Here is a 20,460-nt window from a genome sequence, read left to right on the forward strand (position 1 = left end):
TATGTTTTTGATTAATGTCGTACTTATTGAGGTTGTTCTTCATCATTTATAGAAGAAAATGTTGGTTGGTTCATAGCCCAAAGCTGAAAAGTTGGTTATTTTAATGTAATTTGAGGTTGGGGCTTCTGACCTGCTTCTCCTCTGTGTGTTTTTACACTCCCTCCATAACTCACTGCCCATCACAGTGTAGTGGTGTTGGGAAAGTGCTTTTCTTATTGGTTAAGTGCTTTCAAACACACCATTATTTGTCAGGGATGGCTCTCGTGATTTGTGACCTCAAAGTTGAGGCAAGGCTTTCCAGGCAACAGCCAGACAATAGTGCTGCCCCTGTTTCTGAGGTAGACTCTTCTTCCTGTAAACGGCGACCTGATTGCAAAAGTGCATACTCTTACTTTTTAATTAATGTATAGCTTAACTAATATATCTTAATTTCTAAAATGCTACAGATTTTTCTAATGGAGGGTCCACCACCTGCTTGTCTTCATGGAAATGTTGTTGTTGTATAAAATGTTCCACAGTAGAGATTAAGCTTGTCTATCATAACTGAGACAACTGTATGTTACATTACAGGTCAGATCTATGGAGAAGCAACCCTATTCACAGAGAGAATTATTAGTATTAGTATTTTTGAGCAATAGATACACCTGTAATGAATAAATGTTAGATTCCAGGTAAAGCAATAACATCTCCATGGAGGCAAGCAGGTGACGGACTCTCCAGCAAAGAATTTGGTCTTTATCTTGTATTTGTAATAAGAACACTTGATATTTACATTTAGGATTTTGTTTCATTTTATTTGTGAACTTTAAAATCTTTGTGTTGTTCCATGTCTCTCAATTCTTACATGAATAGCTTTTTTTTTTCTTCAGGTGCTTAAATTTTCCCTGACTTGTGCACATGGCTGCTCTTTTGTTTCACTCCAGTCACAGCGTGTGCTCATTTATCTTCATCCATTCTTACACTAATCCATGGGACAATCTATACATAGATCCAGCTGCCACTTTGTTATTGACCTAATCAGGTTAAAAACATAAAATCTCCACTATCTCATAAGAATGTGGAGTTTGAATAATAGCACATGTCCAGTTTGTTGTTAAGTGTTGCCTGATAGTAAAGCGTAGCCTCCCCTGTGGTCCGTGAGGAGTGTGAGTCATGATGAAGCTAACCCCACGTGGAGTGGCTATCGATCGGCTAACAGCATCACCTTCTGGCCATCATCTCCAGGCCTCATTAGCAAAGGCTTATTAGCTGAGTATAGGCTATTACAGCACTGTGGAGCTGAAACCATCGGCGAATAGGGAACACATTTGATCTTGGACTCCTCGTGGCTGACAGAGAATGGCCTGCTTAACTACAATACAGTGGTTGGGTAATTGCATAATTGACTTGAGCCTTGTGTGAGATCAGACATGTTAAAAGGGATAAACAGGGGTATGTAAGCAACGCAAATATGAAAAACGGTGTCTCTCTGAGGTGAGATAACATACATATTTACAACATATTTGACAGTTTTTACCTCAAATGACATCCCTGGCTTACTGATATCTGTTTACTCAGGCTAGGGACCAGTGCATGTTGTTATCATCCAAATAATATTTTGTAGTTTTATGTAAATTTTCTTTCTTGGGGCACCTCTTGCTAGGCTTATTCATCAGCTGGTTTCACTTTGTGGAAATCGTCTGACCTTGCAGCATTATGATTTGTTCTCTCAACGGTAGGCAGGTACTTTATTTAACCAATTGCTGCTATTTAGTCGTGACATATGTAATGTGCCAAATCCCATAGGAAGAAGAGCAATAACGTCTTTCCCCTTGATAGAATTCACCAAACATTCTCTTTGTTCCAGCTTTAAATCCTCAATCTCGGGAATCGTTGTCAACACAGAAAGTAAGGCTTCTTCTACATCCATCTCGACCGCTTTGTTTACTGTTGTGCTGTACCACAAAAAGGACCCAGACAGGCACTTAACAGCTCTTTGCTGATTGGCCGGTGTGCGGTCTACAACTTCCGGGGTTCTTGCAAACTGTCTAGTGTATTTTGATTCATGACCTAGTTGCTGGAGAGAAATGAAATTAAGTGGAGGCACTAGGTGGCACAAGCCTGGCTAACCTCTTGCTGGATCATTGCCAAATACTGTATGTACCATCATTTCAAATCCACATTATTCCATTGTTCCCATTGAACTAAACACATTTTTATTCACTTTTTATTCATCATTGCTAATATTTGAGACAAGCACACATTTCCTGACATCTGACCCTCTGTGGCTGACCCCAAAACAGTGAATATTAATTTAGTGAATAAAGCTAACAAAAGTAGGCTGTGTTTGGTCAGATTAATCAGAACTAAAGCATGTGGCAAAATCACTATTTCAGACCAAACCTTAATCTTGTGAAAAAGCTTTGCTCTAGAAGAATAACTCAGTGGAAAATTAATTAAATTTTCCATTTCATTTAATGAGAGTGTCTTATAGCAGCACAGAGATTAGGTCCAGATTTGACACTGGGGAGTAATATCCTCTGTCTGCATAAGGCCTGTTCCTCTTCTATAATTTTTCAAACATTTTCTTTGGGGCACGGCTCATATCAGATCCCTCCATACACCAAACTGTCCTTATGCTCATTGTAAACATATTAGAATGACGCCATTTGTCTCCTCCAGGACTTGTCAAACATTACAAATGACATGGGAGATTGAGTCTCACTGACAGACTCTTGGAGGAACATTTATTATGTATCAGTTCATGGCACATGTACTTATGGAAGTGTCCCTAATGGAAAAGAAGAGCCATGAATCTAAACCTTGACATACGATTCATCAGATCGAGTGAGGAGCTCAATGGGGTGATCTGCATGTTTTTATATTATTATCTTTGGTTATCTCCCAGTCAATATGCAACTGTAAACGGCACCCCATCGTAATATACTGTAAGTGTCAGTGGAACAGTTCTAAAAGTACACTGTGTAACTTTTCTAGTGGAGGGTCTGTCAAATACTTTTCTCCATGGAGATGTTATTGCTTGGTCTGGACTGTTTTACTGTATGGCATCAAACCTTTCAACATTCATGGAGACCAAGCCAGACCAAGTTATGTGGAAAGGCAACACCGCTCACAGTGAGAATGCCTGTTTTGTATTTTGTTTTTTTTTTAAGATGTTTTTGAGCTAAAAAACCACCTATAATGGAATGAATGTAGATGTAGAGCTGTTTAATGTCATATTGTGAAACTTTCCAAGCAGATCAATCAATGACATACCCATAGAAACAAGCTGGTGATGGACTCCCAACCAAAAAGTTACATAGTGCATATTTAACTTAATGAAACATTTCACAAGATTGACACTTCAAGGTTGAACTTTTGAGAGTTAAAAGGGGAAAAGAAGCACCTGAATTATTTCATAAATTATTCATGAATATTTTAGTGACATGATTTGTTGCCTCAAAATACAAAATGCTGGTAAATAGGAGAATCTGTGCACAGTTTGTTCCAGTCCCTTAGACCTCAATGAACTATGTTAGCCTACCCACTGAACTAGAATAACTTGCATTTAGTTTCAAGCCAATTGTAGCTGAAGCTTACGTGTTTGTCAGCCTTAAATGAAAAGATGTACCATGAGTATTACAGCGATGGAATATTTTGATGTTTTGCACTTTTTTGTCACTTTTTTATGGTGATATTCCGGTCTCTTTCTGCACAAATTCAGAAAAACACAAACACTTACACACATAAACAATACAAATTTCCAACTTCTTTTTGAAAATGGCATCTTAAAAACTCAAAAGTCTACATTGCATGTGTTTGACTGATTTGTACCCAGATTGCACTTTGATTACATTAAAACATAAACCAGATGATACAGGTTATTGAATATCCGGTAGTGCGTGTATCTGATACGCTTCATCTTATTACAACCTTGGGCCACCTCAGTGCACGGGTCAGCTTTAATTCTGCTCTTTCCACCACACATTCATACATACAAATAATCCCCATGTTTTCACCATCCTCTCCCGGTCCTCAACATGTGTCTCCTCCTCCTCCTCTTCCTCTCTCGTGCTCGCGTGCGCATGTAGCAGGGATGCACCAGGCAGAGGACCTCCGGTGTGCGCGCGCTCCTCCCGCTGCAAGTCTGACTCCGCTCACTCCAGTCCATGTTTTGCCCTGCCCTTGTGCCGCTGCTGCTGGTGCGCTCTGCTCGTTGCATCCTGCTTCCTCTCGCCACAACGCAGGGCTGTCTCATGAGAAGTTATCTGCGCTCAGACATCACGGGAATAACTGGGACTCTCCATCTCTTTTCATTGGGAACCTACGCGCCGGTTTTAGCAATGAGGACGTATCGTTATCCAAAGTGAGGAGTGATTTCCCGACACTGGAAAACATCTTCAGTCATTATTAACATCTTGGATTTGTTTTTTATTTTGATTTTCAACATTTAACGGAGCTCATTTTCCCCGTGGCGAGAGCTTGCCAAGGTTTTGACTGATGTATGCGATGTGGAGACTGCAGCTCGCCTTCTGCACTCTGTCGGTTGTGTCCCTGTCATACGCTGCTGGTGAAGGCAAGCGCGGAGCTGTAGCGAGGTTAGACAAGCTTACAGCGCGAAAGGATTCAGCCTCACCAATGTACCTCATCAGGAAATATCAGGTGAGGAGACACGCATCCAAGCAGTGCGCGCCAAACCACGACCAAAGCACCTCTCCACCAAGCATGCACGTGTCATACTTCAAAAAGTCACTGCGTTTAACCAAGAAATGGTGCACGTTTAGAGGTGCACGTTTAGAGACATGATAATCCCACACCTTAGTTTAACTTGTAGTCTTACAGTAAAGGGGAGTGGCAGGTCAGTTTTGCACGTTAGTATAAAGTACGTATTAATTTATTGTTTTACATAAATTAGCCTACTAATGACCAGAGAGACTAACAGAAGTATAAATATAAATATAATCTCTTTTACAAATCAATTTTAAACAAACAAATTTATACAAATGAGAATGTAAATAAGTTACTGCCACTTTTTGACAGCTTGTTCCTACGTTTTACTAGACAACTTCTTCTCATATGTAATGATTATCTTAAGCAGTTTTGCAGTTTCACTCGTGCCGTTGCCATTAATTACCCCCATTTAACCCCAGGTCTCCAAACCTAATATCTTAAATTGACTCCTGCCTGAACTTTATTGAAAATCTTTCTATTAAATCAGTTGACCCCACGTGACTACGCGGATACATTACAATATAGTAAAACTATATGTCTCAATGTCTAAAATAAAACTTAAAATCCTACGTGTTACCTGTTGCTTATATTCAACAAGACCATTCTGGAGTTTGTAGTTTGGTCTGAATGGTGGTCGACCAATGTGCACCAGCAGGGGGCCCTGTAAACTCAAGTGTATACTCGTGTGTATTTCCCTCTCCTCATTCCTGGAGGCTGCTGTGGTTAAGTCATGCTATGGTGAAGCACTGATGCAGGCTTATATTATCTCTCATGTAGTGGTAATCATATTTGTCGTAAAGGCGCTTCAGTCTGTAAACATATTGCAGAGGAAAGAGGGAGAATTAAGTTAATCCTGAGCACTGCTTTAAAGAATATTAAGACTGTATTTCTAATAATAATGTTAGACTGCAATTGTAATATATAGTGGTACCTATAGTCTTTCTGTATATGTTGCCAGATAAATCAAATCTGTGTTAGGAAATAGCACGGTATTGGAAAACCTAGAGTTAGCATAAAGTGGCATAATGCATGAGATACCAGATATTGTTGGATTTTTGCAATAAAGGTGAGATGTAATGTAATTTTCCATTCAGGGATAACAAGGTTTGTAAATTCAATGAGAAACAATTTGTAATTTGAATATGTCTCTTTGCTTATGGTTCAGCGCTCCATCTGAATATCAATGCTGACAGTGTAGTGTGAATTTTTGAAAGTAAAATAGCGTTCAGTAACCATGACGGCAGTGTTTGCCATGTGTAAAATCAGCTTGTAATAACAATTTGGAATATTTATTTTTATTGTTTAACACGTCAGTATGTGTGGAACACTACTTTTAGTCTACTGTTATTGCAGTAAATTTGAATTACTTTTGAATTTGGGTTTTAATTAAATCAGTTTTTAATGAATAAATTGTCTATATCTACCTATCTATCTACTTTACTTGGGCTGTAGTTAGGAAAACCTTTGTTTAATATTGGTATAGCTGCCGTAATATATATATTGTAGTAATAGTATGAAAAGTAGAAGTAACAAAAAAAGTAATAGGCCTATGGTTTATACGACAGCTGAGTGCCTTTACTTGAGTAATGTTATTTTGAAGAGCCAAGAGAGATAGGGAGAGCAGATCATTTTTTCCTGAAGGGAACAGTGTCATATTGAGCAATGCTTCATACTTGTATTTTACAGTTTTCTCATGAGGCTTTAGTCTTGCACCATATTTCTGTAATTCATCACCGACGCGGCTCATTTCACAATTTACCAAAACATTGTTCTTCATGAAATGTTGCAACTCTCCTTCAGAGGCAGCGGTCGTCAGCGGCAACTGATGCACATTTGTTTGTCCCTCTATAAATGTTTCTGGTATTGGACCACAGTCATGTCTTTATTCTCCAAGATTAATGACACTCAAATGGCCAGAGTCTTGTTCTGTTTAAACAAGTCTGTGTGTGGGTTTAGTTGAAAGCATATTTGTGTAATTGTATAAAGTTTCATAGATCTTTGATTCATTTTTCTCATGAGAAAAAACAAGCTGAATTTGATTTGGCCTCTAACATGCACAGCCTTAAGCAGAGCCAACTGCTTTACACATACACACACAACAGACCAAGGAGTGGAGTGGGGTGAATTACACATCTACATATTTGTATTTTTGTACTTTTTACTTTTACTTATTGGCCTGTCACGATAACAAATTTGGAAGCACAATATATATCTAGAAATAAATACTGTGATAAATGATCAATGATAATAATTAATTTTAAGCCACTGACACAATAAAAATAAAGTAATACAATCCTAATTAACCATTTTTCAGTAGACAATATCATTAAAAGACTCGTGCTGCGACAATTAAGTAGCATAATTACCCAGAGAATTTACTTTTTTTAACCCTCTGCAACTCAAATCTTATTGTATAACAACTAAAATAACATTTCTTTAATACAGCAAAAAATAAAGACCTGCGATAAATATTCAGCCCCAAAATAAATTCTTCCAGATTTCATATATTGAAGTAAGTCTATACAGTAAGTACCAAGACAGGCGTTATAGTTTTTGCTTATACATTTTTGCTTATACTTTTTTGTACTGTAATATTGCAACTTAACATTTTTAGAAATTTTGAAGTTGCAATACTTGATTATACTTTTTTCATGTCCTTCTGGCTTACAAAGTCTATTGGGTTTAAAGTCTCATTTTTCAAGCAGTTAATACATTAGTTTCTTTGTAATTACTATACTCCCAAATACTTTTTTTTTTTGTTTGTTTGTTTGTTTTGGAATTCTTTTGACTTGAGTAATAGACTAATATTCAGAAGGAGCTTTATAGTCAAAGAATAATGTTGCACTATTTTTGTCTCTCCACACCTCGGCTGAATCACCTATAGTGCCAGACAGTTCACACATTGTTTTGTTCTTGTTTTCTCTCAATAACCTTTTGAACAATAGCAGAGGTGACAGGCTGCTGTGGAGATGAGATATTTGAAGCCTCTTATTGTGAATGCAAATGTAAACATGTGGAAGATCTCATCCCGTGTCCGTGTGCGTGGTCATGGCAGCAGCTGCAGGTTAGAGCTGGAGCTGAGGGGCTGAGGACTTAAAGCTGCAGTTTGCATAAGATAATTGTTTAAACAGAGCTCTGACACGGAGAGCCAGCCATCTTTATTCAAGAGGAGGACACATTTAGAACAGGTTAGACTCACGCAAAATACACAGAAATGGAAAGAAATAGCATTTATCTGCATTTTTTCCTAAACCTGTCATGATAGTTACTATATCAACTGATTGTTCAGTACATGAAAGCTGGAACTGTATATTTTGGGGGTCAATATTTATAATAGTAGGGATGGGCATTCGATTAAATTTTCTTAATCGATTGTCGGGAGAATTAACGATCGATTATTGATTAATCATTAATGTTTTTTATATTCAAATTTATCATCATTATTATTACTATCTGCGCTACTAATCTGCATAAATAAATTTAACTTTATGACATATAAACCGTAACGACTCTAGAGCCACATCAGCCTGTTTGACATTATAATGTGTTGTAATGTGTGTAATGTCTCACAGAAATGAAACTTAAAACTGCATGGCTAATTTGCATAAATTATGCGAAAAAAAACCTGCTCTTTTTCGCTGATGCGACATGACTCAGTGGAATACAGGTTAGTGTGACCATATTTGCGTTTGTCAAAACCAGGACACCGTACGGGGGGTGAGAGGTGGGGACTCGTCATTGACATTGAGCGACTCTCACTTGGCAAAACGTTTTCCCACTGGACACTGAAAACATATGTGCTGCTTTGTGCACATGGCCTCACACTTGTCCCGAACACAACGGAAAGCGTGGAATTTCTTGTACAAGTCATTGTTAAATACGCATTTGCGCTTCGGCACGCTGCAGACTGACTGTCTGTCTGTGTCTGCTCGCTCCTTCTGAGTGCAGAGAGACACATGTACAGACCCTGTTTGGTCACGCTATGCACAGCAACCTACATTCTGTTTGTCGATTAAAATGAACGTAATCGATGAAATTCTTAATGATCAATTATTGATTAATCAATTAATCATGCCCATCCCTAATGAGTAGTAGGTAGATTGTTGCCATTTTTATGCAGTTATGTGTGATTTGAGCTGTAGATGGTGGAATAAAAAAACTTCCATTGCAAAATACTAGTTAATTCTATTTATTTTTTACAGCTCATGCATTTTAATGATACTGTATATTAAAAAAAAGGTTAACCAAGATTAACTCGTTTTATTGTTTTTGCGTCAGTGTCATAAAGTAGTTTCAATAGTATCATTTTATCCACAATATTGCAAGTTTGTTATAGTTAAAACCTTAGTTTTTCCTCACATTTTCATCTTGGAACATCAAGATCTTTATATATATAATATCTTTCTGAGATATGTTGAACTGTACGGATGGATTTATATGTTTTTGAATTACTTTACATAAACATACTAAATCTATTCATTCATTTTTTGCCATTCATTCAAATTTTCATGGGAACCTGCCTCTGTAATCACAAAAATCAGGTCCTCATCATGTACATTTGTTATCATTAGATTAACTACATGATTTAAAGTTCAGATATGGGGTAAATTGAGTCAAGGTTAGGGTTCAGGTTAAGGTTAGGTAAGTAGTGACTTTGTTTATTGTCAGGATTGGTACCAGGAAATGAATATAATAAGTCAATGAAATGTCTCCAAACAACACAGAGCTCCACCAGAACTGTTTGTTTGTGTGGTGTTACTTTGACCTCAGCAATTTTTCTTTTCTTTTTTTCCTTTTCTTTTTCAGCAGCGCTCATAGAAGCCATCATTGTAGTCAGTCCTTGTACAATAGCAGCTGTTAACTGCTCATGTGTGATCGCAGTTTTTTGATTTGCTTTGATATTACTATTCTGCTGAAATTCATACTTTTATTCCACTGTGAAAAGTATTTGATTTTACAGAACTTTTTTTTTTTTTTTTCACTTTTTCACAACAAACCACATATGTTCTTATTTTGTTATTTTTTCAGTTGGGTTGTTGGTCCATATTGCGTCAGCTTGTCCAATATCTGTGCTGCAGTTATATGCCGTGAAATACGACCATGGCGCGTGTCTCTCCTGGGCCCCGTGTGATGAAAGTGATCCACATCATAAAGAAGCTGTTATAAACTATCACCGCCCTCAGATCAATACTGAGACACACCAACCCGGTCACTCCTCTCACCAGAAATACTCTTATTAATGCATTAATTAGGCCTACAGTTAACTAAATCTTCTCTGAGTAGGTATACGCTATCATGCTTTTTTTTTTTTTATTTTGAGCATTTAATTATAGAGATGCATCGATATGACACCAGTATCAGATATCTGCGCTGATATTGACATTTTTTGATAGATCGGATAGCGGTTCCAAGATATTGGTTCAGTCAGTTTCCAATTTTGATCTATAAACTAATGCATTAAGACAGTTTGCCAGTTGATGTTGGCCCAAAACACCTCGCATTATTGAACTTGTATTTTTTTCAAAGCTGTTCGGTAGCTACTTAACTGATAAATAACAGTTACAAAAGATATTTGGTAATATTTAACCATATGCCATTTATGTTTAAAGAAAGTAATTTATATTTTCAGTCTCTGTCCTTGTATCGGTGTATATATAGGGTATCGGCATCGGTATCAGAACAGAAAAAGCTGTATCAGTGCATCCCTATATTATGTATTGTTAACACCTCAAAAATGTACTTGCTGTGGTATATAGTAAGAATTTAATGTTCTTTGTTATCTTAACTCTAAATATGCTCTACATTTTACCCATAAATGTAACATTTGCCTGGAAGTTGTCCAAAATAAATGTTATCAGTGGGGGTAGGAAGAGGAACTTGCACTACATGTTTGTACATTTGTAGTATTTCTGTATTTAGGTTTCCATTTGCTTTTCATGTTTGTTCATTAAGTTGAAATAAGATTGACACCAAAAGACACTGCAACAATAAGCTTCACTTCAACTCTAAATATAGTATTATAACAGTATTATATTGTGCTATTGTCAGCCAGGATGCTTCATGGTCAGTGTGCAGCTCCACTGAACTGAGCGATAAAAATGGCTTTGCTAGTTAGAAAAACAGTTTACATAATTTTTACAAATAGACTAATTTTGCAGACAAAAGCATTACATTTGTTGGTTTAGAATTACACTTTAATTCTGTGTTATTTTTGTGATGAAAAAGAAAAAATACTGGGTCAAACGATTGCTTAAAGCAGGGGTCGTCAAACTATGGCCCACAGGCTGTCTTTGCCCCCCCCCCGTTATTTATTATTACTTATTATTATAGTAGTGCAATTAAGGACAGCAAAATGGCTAGTGTTAAAGTTTGAAAAGTTGACAGAGAGTGCAGAGTTTTCAAAGAACAGTGGATGACCAATTATTTTTTTGTTCAGTGTGAGGAGCATGCGGTTTGTCTGATATGTAAAGAAAATGTGGCAGTTTTCAAAGAATATAATCTGTATGGTTAGGCCCCCAGAGAAAAAAGTTTGGTGCCCCCTGGCTTAAAGGGTCCATATTATACTCTGTTTTCTGATCTATGTCACATTGTTGTTTCACAAACATACATGGAGTTGTGTTTTGTTTCACTCACATATGTTTAACAAACCCTGCACATTTAGGCTGAGTTCTTCTCTCAAACAGAAAACACTCCTTTTTTCACCATGTCATGTGCTAATACATGATCTGTTCCACTGAGTTCATAAACTTCATACTGGAATCATTTGGATAATTTCAGCCCTGGAATTACCAATCTCTACTTAACTAAAGGTCAAAGGTAGCTGTTAACTTGAAAACTACCTTTACATGAGATCACAAGGTAAAACTGGGCATTTTGAGCTCTGGAGATGTAGATTGATAATAAAGGATTACTCAAACATGTGCGAATGAATCAAAACAAAACTGCAGGTATGTTTTGATGAGGTAACAGCATTGTAACATGTCTTAAAGCTCATGAGTGTGAATTTTGTGTAATTTAGGACCTTTAAAAACATTCAGGAAAATAATGGGAATTATTTTACATTTGTGATTCTGGAAATAATGTTAAATACAACATAGTGTTCCGTAGGTTTATAGTGGAAATCATTTGTACTATTTGATTTTGACAGACATAAAGTAAATGGTTATATAATGTGCCCTGGGTATGAGGTTAACCATATTAGCCATTAGATTTGTGATTGAAAGCAGCACTGTGTTTTCATCCGGTGAGTCTGGAGTCTTTAGTGTACATGAGGTGTGGGAGGCAGAGGCCAGAAGAAGAATATTACAGCAGCTTTGGACTAAGAGCTTCCTTGGAAGACAGCCAGGCCCTGGGTGCTTTAAAGGAGCAGGTGGGCTGAAGAGGGGAGAGAGTGGTGGTGGCACAAATACTCTGTGGTGGTGAATATAAAAATGTGTCAGACCAGAGAGCCTGTGCGGATGGCTTCATTAAACTACATGGGCTGAGCTGTGGTTCTGGGTTGTACTTGTCACTGTGTGATTGCATGGGACATAGAGCAGCAGTCAGGCAAACACAAGGACAAGTTTTGAGTGCACACGTTACACCAAAACCTGTTTCACCACAACAACATTTCAGTGCCAGGGTTTGGATCCCAGACAGTATAATGGGAATACACTGGCGGTGGTAGTAGCAACTTTCCTTTGGTGTGAGAAGTGTCTGTCTCCCAGTGCACTTATCTGCATATTCATTAGGTTATTTGAGGAACCCATATTTTGTCTATTGACTTTTTATGCATACCTGGGAATGGTCAGAGTATATAATTTTTTGAATTTACATAATACATTATTATGGGCTTTATAGAGATGGATGAGGTTTCTTTTATTTATTTATTTATTTATTATTATGTCGACGACGACGATATACTGTATTAAGGCAGTTCTATAAAAATGTGCTAAAAAGTGCCTACAAATCTTCAGGTTTCATTTATTTTGTCTCCTCATGCAGAAATTTGGCTCGACACAGAGCCACTCTTCATTCTTCATTAAATTTGCTTGATGTTGTAACTTTACATATCTCCAAAACAACAAACCCAGTATTATATTGCATTGAATCACTTGCTCTTATTATTATTATTACATTAACACCATCTTTCTTCAAACAATTCAATTTCTAGCAGTATGATGTTGAGTACCCTTAAAATATTCCTCACACAGGGCTCCTCTTGGCTCAACAGTCGTTCACTCGTTGCATTGTAGGAGATTTGGAGTTTTTGTGAATTGCTGTGCCACTCTTCTAAGCAGTACTTCACATCTGTCAGCAGTACTACACATCTGACATTCTTTTTGCTATATACTTTTATCATGAAAGAATTTTAAGATTTACCAATATTTTACAAGGCAGAGCGAGCGATCCCCTGCTGTATAAGCAAGAATGTTTGGTTGAATTCTTTGGATAGTTATGATCTCATTATGGAGTTTTTCCTCCTACCACAACCCAAATATTTGTTTTAGGAGGATTTTCAGATGGCAAACCTTGCTTCCAGTCACCCATTGTTCAAACTGTAGCCAAGACCCACAGAGCGAATCGTGAATAAAATATCAGACATGCATTTTCAGCATACACACATACTAGCTTGTCCTGTCACAATAAATACTACATTGAGTTATTGTTCAATATATGATGTGAGCAATACTTTTTGGCAATCAGTATTTATCGTGGGTAAATTTTCTTTGTAAATTTTGTTATTTTTCTGTACTATAATAAAAATTTGAGCTGTAGAAGATTGAATAGTGAACTTCCATGACTCATTACAAACACAACTAATGACTTAAGTTTTGCATTGTTTTATTTATTTATTTATTGCTGTTGCTGTTCTTTTAATTGTACATTTAGAATACTTTTACTTGAATAATTTTACTTTATGGTTTAGTTTCAATATTAACGTTTATCATCTATATTTACTTCAGCAATATATCACTCTTCAAAATGTGTAATTGTGACAGGCTTAATAAACACATGCCAACAGTCATACGTTGCATTAAAAAGAAATAATAATACATATAGCACTACCTGTTTAGCTTCATTTCTACAAACCCTTTCCTTTATAAAATGCATTTCATAATTTCTACCTACATCAAGGTTATGCTCATTCAAATCTCTCCCTAATAGCTGTTTCACCTTTGAGTGCATTGCCATGGAGCCCGGCGTATCATTTGAAGGCATTTAGCACTAGGCTGCTCCTGCGCTCTGTCGGCCTCATCATTTCTATGCAGACATTAAAATAACCTGATATCTCTCTGCAATGAGGCGATACTCTGCTTTACTTAACCTCTCTGTATCACATCCCTGCTGCCGCTATGTACAAAATGCAATCATCATACTATTTACAGGCTCCATGCAACATTACTGGTACAAGAGCTGGGCCAAATAAACCTAACATTGAGTAATTTGGCATGCACTTGGGAGCTTAAATGTCCTATTTCTCGCAGAATTTACTTTAAGCAAGCTTTAAACCATGCTAGAATGTTGTCACCTCCTCACAAACATACCTGGAGTTGTGTTTAGTTTCATTCATTCTTGAGAAACTCTTTATTATTAGTCTGTCTTCCTCTTCAAAGCTCAGAATGCCCTGTTCCACCTTGTAATGTCATGTAGTGGTAGTTTTCAAGTTAATAGCTACCTTTTTACCTTTAGTTCAGTAGAGATTGGCAATTCCAGGGCTGAAATGATCCAAATGATTCTAGTGAAGGTATATGGAGTTTAAAAACACAGTCGAGCAATTCCTGTGTTACCAGATGACATCACAAAGTGGAACAAAGCTTAAATATGTGGGATTTGTGTGTTAAACAGGTGTGAATGAAACAAAACACAACTCCAGCTATGTTTATAAGGAATCATTATAATATTGATCAGAAGATGCCATAATATGTGCCCTTTAATATGGAATAACACAAGACTTGCAGTAATAAGGGAATACTACTAAACGCTGTAGCCTGGCAAATATCCATATGAAAATCCAGTAAGGCGTTGCTGCGCTCTTTTCAGGGCCCATTAGGACAGGTCTGGTTGTGCCAAATTGGAAATGCGTCTCTTGCCAGTGTGTTGTGTACGTCTTCAGAGAGAGAGCTTAATGAGATGTGAGGAGATTAGCCCTGTGTGCAGATAGGGCTCTGCTGCCGGTGAACTGCAGGTCCTTGAGTGTCTATTTAATGACAATGGGGGGTTTTGCGTTTCACTTTTCAGCAAAGATGAATAAATTAAATATTACATAGAAAAAATGTATTGAATTAAAAAGCAGGAGCTGAGGCATTTTGAATTTGCACTTTGTTTTATTACCGTAATAATGCAGCAAATGCCAAATGTCTTTATTAATTCAGTGAAATTACTACCACATTTTAACTCAGGATAGACATATTTTCTGCGCTGCGTAACTTTTCATGTTTGGGATCCGCTACCATGGAGATCCTATTGCTTTGCCTGTAATGCTCCACAATATGGTTTTAAACTTACAGTATATAAGATGCATTTATTCAGTTATGGGTGTTTTTGTTGCTTAAAAATATCTTTAAAAACATGCATTCTTACTGTGAGTGGGGTCACTTCTTTACAGATCTCACCTGCAAATTGGCCTGGTGGTGTTTTCTGCTTGTTTCTGTGCCATACTTTGAAATATTGGAGGTAAAATAATAACATCTCCATGGAGACAAGTAACTGGTGGGCCTTCTACCATAAAGGTTATACTGTGCACCTTTAATGTTTGCTTTGTGAACTGAGTGTCTGATTTGCACACTCTTTGGTTTTATATTTTAGTTTGATTTTAGAACTGGTGCTATAGTTAAGGATCAATGAACGCATTAATTACTGAATCAATTAGTATTAACTGCAGTTTAGATGGACAAAATAAACTATAGCCTTAATGGGTATTTTAGAGCAAATTTATTACCAAGGTGATTTAGAAAAATAGTGTTCAGAACAAGTGACAAGTTTGAGCCAGATTTTAGATTGAGTTTGTTCATATAGTTGTTGTAAATCCTGTCACATCTGTTCCCATATCATGATTTGCTTATGGTTTTCACAGCTGTGCTTTAATTTATTTTGCTGAAAACTTTTTTTATTTATTTTTTTTTTTAGAATTACAAGAAACATTTCAAATATTCTGAAAATGACTCAGATCTTTTCTTCCTCCCACCGTGGTCAATTTTTCCAGACTCGCACTGCTGTTGGCTCTCACCTTTTCCTGGATTAACTCAATAGGAGTGTGTCAGCTCTCTGGACTCATTCAGGCCTGAAATGCATATCCAGCCTCCTCAGCTGTCTGTATGCGCTGTTTTTCTCCACTGTGTAAAAAGCCCGCGGCGAGGGTTTCGGCTACTGCTACTGCACTTTTTTCACTTTTCAATCAACCACTGGCCTAAATCAGTAATAGAGAAGGGATTAAGGATCTCCACTCTCCAGGGCCTTCAGACAAACTAGAAAATAACAGCCAAAAATAAATAAAGACGCAGAGATTTGAGGGATTAGTATGAAGTGGCGGGCGAGAAAACATGAAAAATCAACAGAAGTAGTCCAAGTGTAAAAGGCATCAAGCTGCATCCTTGGCTAACCATGTGTTAAAATAGGAACAGGAGAGGAACTTTGAGGTGTGCGTCGCTGTGGGGATGGGAGAGTCAGATAGTAGAGGTAATCCGCCCAAAACTTGAGGGATTAGGGATAGGAGTTTGCAGTTTTTGAGGCAGCACGGGCATTATTACAAGCCCCCCTTTCATACAACATAAGAGAGGATTTGCAGCTATAGGTGGCACTGACAGTGTGGTGCGAAATGTCAGGAGTATTTTATGTTGCTAATCCTTCACATTACCAAGTCAGCCAATGGTAAAATATCTGCATACTAATAAGGTATATTCTGTTCTGACATGCTATCTGTTAAGAAAAGGTGGGTGATATTAAATAAAATCATACATTTTTATTGTAATTATCCAGATAACATTTAGTGTCTAAAATGGACTCAAATGTGCCTTCAAATGCCATAGTTGACATTTAAGTATCATATAGGGCTGTAAAGTGAACTGTAAAATGAACTGTAAAGTTGACCATTTAGTAGGGGTCTAACGATCCAGATCTCACAGTATGAACCTCACGGTACAATACTTATTGTGATATTGTGGGAAAGCTCACGATATGGTGGGAAGACTCATGATATTATGATATTATACATAATAATGATTTTTTTAACACATTCTTGAAAATTTTCGGCGTGTTGACTCATCAAGTGACTTCTCATGTTGCTAGTATTTCCCAAGGTGAACCACACGGTGCATTGGCAGTGTTTGCAGTGTCTGTTGTTTGTCCTTCACCTTTTCTTCTTTCTCGTTTCGTGTCATCACAAACCCAAAATGCTTCTAGACCTCAGACTTAAACGCCGCTGGTGCGTCCACAATAGGCACACTGGCCGATGACACGGCCGTAAAGGATTATGGTCCGTGTAGTTTACTTTGCTATGCACCAAAGGAGCGGACTGAAAATTCTTATTTTTTCCTAAAGACACATAGTTTAATACTGTGACGAGACACCGATGATATCGTGGCAGTTTACAACGACGATATTGTGAAATTGTCAATATCATTACACCTCTACCATATAGTGCTAAGATATAATTTTAAATATTTGTTTGAAGGATTATACCAGAGACTTGACTTATTTTTACTTTTTCTCAGCTTTATAGATCTAAAAATGTTAACGTCTTTGATTTTTAAGTGCACTCTTCAAAACAATAATTTTGGTATAATCAATAGTTTCATATATTTCCCTCCTCCAAGAAGAGGTCGATCAGAAGATCCATCATCACTGACCCCATCTCTGAGCGAGTGCAGAGCTGTGTAGCTTTTAGTTTATGCCAGTTAAATCCTCCAATAAGCCATAATGTACCATTTACACACCAATGCTTTGTGACTCTACTTAGTATTCTTGCTTAGTTCTCGATGAGGTTAATAGGATTTCTCTAACACAATTTCCATTCAAATCAAATGGATATATAGAAATTATGTTCAGGAAAAATATCCCCTATGGGTATTTCTACAGTTTAACAAAGTCAATGGGGGATACAATTCAAAATAGTGCAGGATGTAACTGTTGACAAGAAGCAAGACTATAGGCTACATATGCAATTATATGCCTTCCTGCTAATGTGTTTGCTGTAGCTGGACCCCATGGACAGACCCAAAGCTAAAAGTATTAAAGATAATGTTTTGCACACAGCACTAATCACTCGTTCTATTTCCGCCCTCCAGTCATCAGAGAACTGTTATGTTACACACCAAAGCTAACTCTCCTGTTTATTGCCACGGTCTCATATAGCCCCGGGAGGATTGTGGCCCCCGGAGGTTGGTCCCTGAATAGCAGTCCTGGATCTTGACACCAATGATGAGGTCTGGGAGCGAGATGAGAGCTGTGCCGCACCGCTGGGGGAAAGCCACCAGGGGCGCACCAAACAGAAGTGTCAAGGATGCAAATACATGAGACACCAGGGAGTTTATATTTTTGTTTTTCCTGACACCAGTGTTCACGGATGAGGTAATTTACTAAAAAAAAACAGACGCTTGGGACACGGGTGTAAACAAGCATTAAACGCAGGTAAACACAACATGCCAAAACTGTCATGCTAACTGTCAGCGAGCGCAGAGGTAAAAGCTATGTAGGTGACAGTGATTTTATTCATTTAGCTGCATTCTGTGTCACTAAAGTGTCTTCAAAATCTCCTGCAAAGGCTTAAGTGGTTCATTTAGGTATGAAAAAAAGAAATGTATTTATGTCTCAACAGGTAAAATGTTGACACTTCAGTTAATTGCATCAAAGTTCAGCTAGCTATTAATGCATTAGTGATTCTTCATTTTAATGGTCCTATATTACACAAAATTGAAAAGAGATTTTAGTCATGTTATAATGTTGTTACCTCTTCAAAAACCTATCTGGAGTTGTGTTTTATTCCATTTACACAATGAGTAATAATTAATTATCAATCTGGCTACATCTCCAAAACTCTATCAAGTTGTAGTTTTCAAGTTTACAACTACTTTTTATCTTTTTCTGTAGAGATTGGCAATTCCAGGGCTGAACTGAGCACTTCCTATATTACAGTTGTGTTTTATGAGAGAACCAGGACCTATACATGCAGGGTTTGTGTGTTAAACATGTGTGAATGAAACAAAACACAACTCCAGTTATGAGGAAACAACATTATAACATAGATCAGAAACGAGTGTAATATGGGCCCTTTAATCAAACTGAGATCCAATTGGAGTGGAGTCACAGTTTTGGAAGATGAAATGTATTTTTTGGGATGGCATTGACTGAAAATATGTATTGGCCATGTTTCTGAATCTTAACATTACAAAATATTGTATTCAGATCAATCACGACATATCTCCTGGCCAAATGTTCATGTACTATTGATTAACAATATAGTCACAATGGCCAGGAGTGACATATCCAGCAATAGTGCGGAATACAAAGACACTTTTGCCTAATATTTCCAGTTTCAGTTCATTTATTTCTATTAAAGAGCCTATAGTTGTTTGTTTTCTGATCTATCTTATAATGTTATGTCCTCATCACAAACATATCTGAAGTGCTGTTTTGTGTCATTCATACATTATTTTAGATAAGTTCAGTACTGGAATTTCCAATCTCTTCTAAACAAAAGGTAAAGTAGCTGTTAACATTAAAACTACCACATTTTGAGTTTTGGAGATGTAGACAGTCCAATAATAAAGGATTACTCATGAAACAAAACAAAACACAACTCCAGGTTTGTTTTTTAGGAGGTAACAGCATTATGACATGACTTAAAGCTTATAAGAATAGATTTTGCATAATATAGGCCCTTTAAAGCCAACCTTGTAAAATGTTAGGTGTGCATTCTCAATAGCAAACACACATGCATCTTTACATACTGTAGACAAACACATGTGCTATAGAATAAATATGATCTACTGTATGTATAAAAGACAAAATCATAGTAACACACTTCTTTTTGACAGTTCTGATGCACAGAATATAGCATAATTCTGCCAGTGAGATGTCTCCAGGTCTGTGCCCGGTGTTACTGTTCACCATGGGGGGCTTTTGAAGTTTGAAAACCTATGTTGTCAATGCTTGGACATGTAAGCACAGAACAACAAAGACATCGTGACACATCCGCCATAGACCTGTGATCATCTGTTACTCTAAAAATAGTCCTTCTTTGGTCCTGAATTATTGAAGTTGGTGAATTTTAATATTTGAGTGCTACAACACCTCATTTGGCCTTAAAAGCCTACATTGCAAAACAGGAAGTAGACACATTCCTTACACCATAGAATTGCATAGACGGCATGTTGTGTTTCACTAATTGCCTTTAAGATGGTGTGACAACTGGCAAATGTGACTGTATATATAGTGCTAAAAGCTTTGTCTGAGCCTGATTTCATTTTCACTTTTTGATGTGCTAGACGGCAGTAAATTGTTTCACAAGTTTAAACAGAATTGCATTGTTCTTTCTAAATATAAGCTTGTCCTGACACTTCCTCTTGTGTTAAATCTATCTCATCTTATTTAATTATGCATGTTGTGTTTTGAATGTGGGTGTTTGCGAAGTCTATTTAAATTTGTATGTCCGTACAGTCAATGTAATTTGCAGTAACTCTGTATTCCTTTGTAATATATGTACTACTTTTTCAGACTTGCTTATCTTTAAACACCAAGCATTGCCAGCCCATTTGTTGATAGACTTTCTCT

The 20,460-nt window shown here is 37.1% G+C and overlaps 1 protein-coding gene across 1 annotated transcript in view; it reads left to right on the top strand.

Moving 5' to 3' along the window:
- The first annotated feature begins 4,479 nt into the window (after window positions 1–4,479).
- Window positions 4,480–20,460, top strand: part of LOC110173018 (glypican-6-like) — a 181,387-nt gene continuing 165,406 nt past the window's right edge. Inside the window, 2 exon segments of the mRNA XM_020938992.2 lie at window positions 4,480–4,552; window positions 4,555–4,641. Of these exon segments, the coding sequence (XP_020794651.2) occupies window positions 4,480–4,552; window positions 4,555–4,641 (160 nt within the window).

This window comes from Boleophthalmus pectinirostris, unplaced genomic scaffold (assembly GCF_026225935.1).
Source record: "Boleophthalmus pectinirostris isolate CB_2022bp ecotype Guang Dong unplaced genomic scaffold, ASM2622593v1 HiC_scaffold_19, whole genome shotgun sequence".
In the NCBI taxonomy this organism is placed as follows: domain Eukaryota; kingdom Metazoa; phylum Chordata; class Actinopteri; order Gobiiformes; family Gobiidae; genus Boleophthalmus; species Boleophthalmus pectinirostris.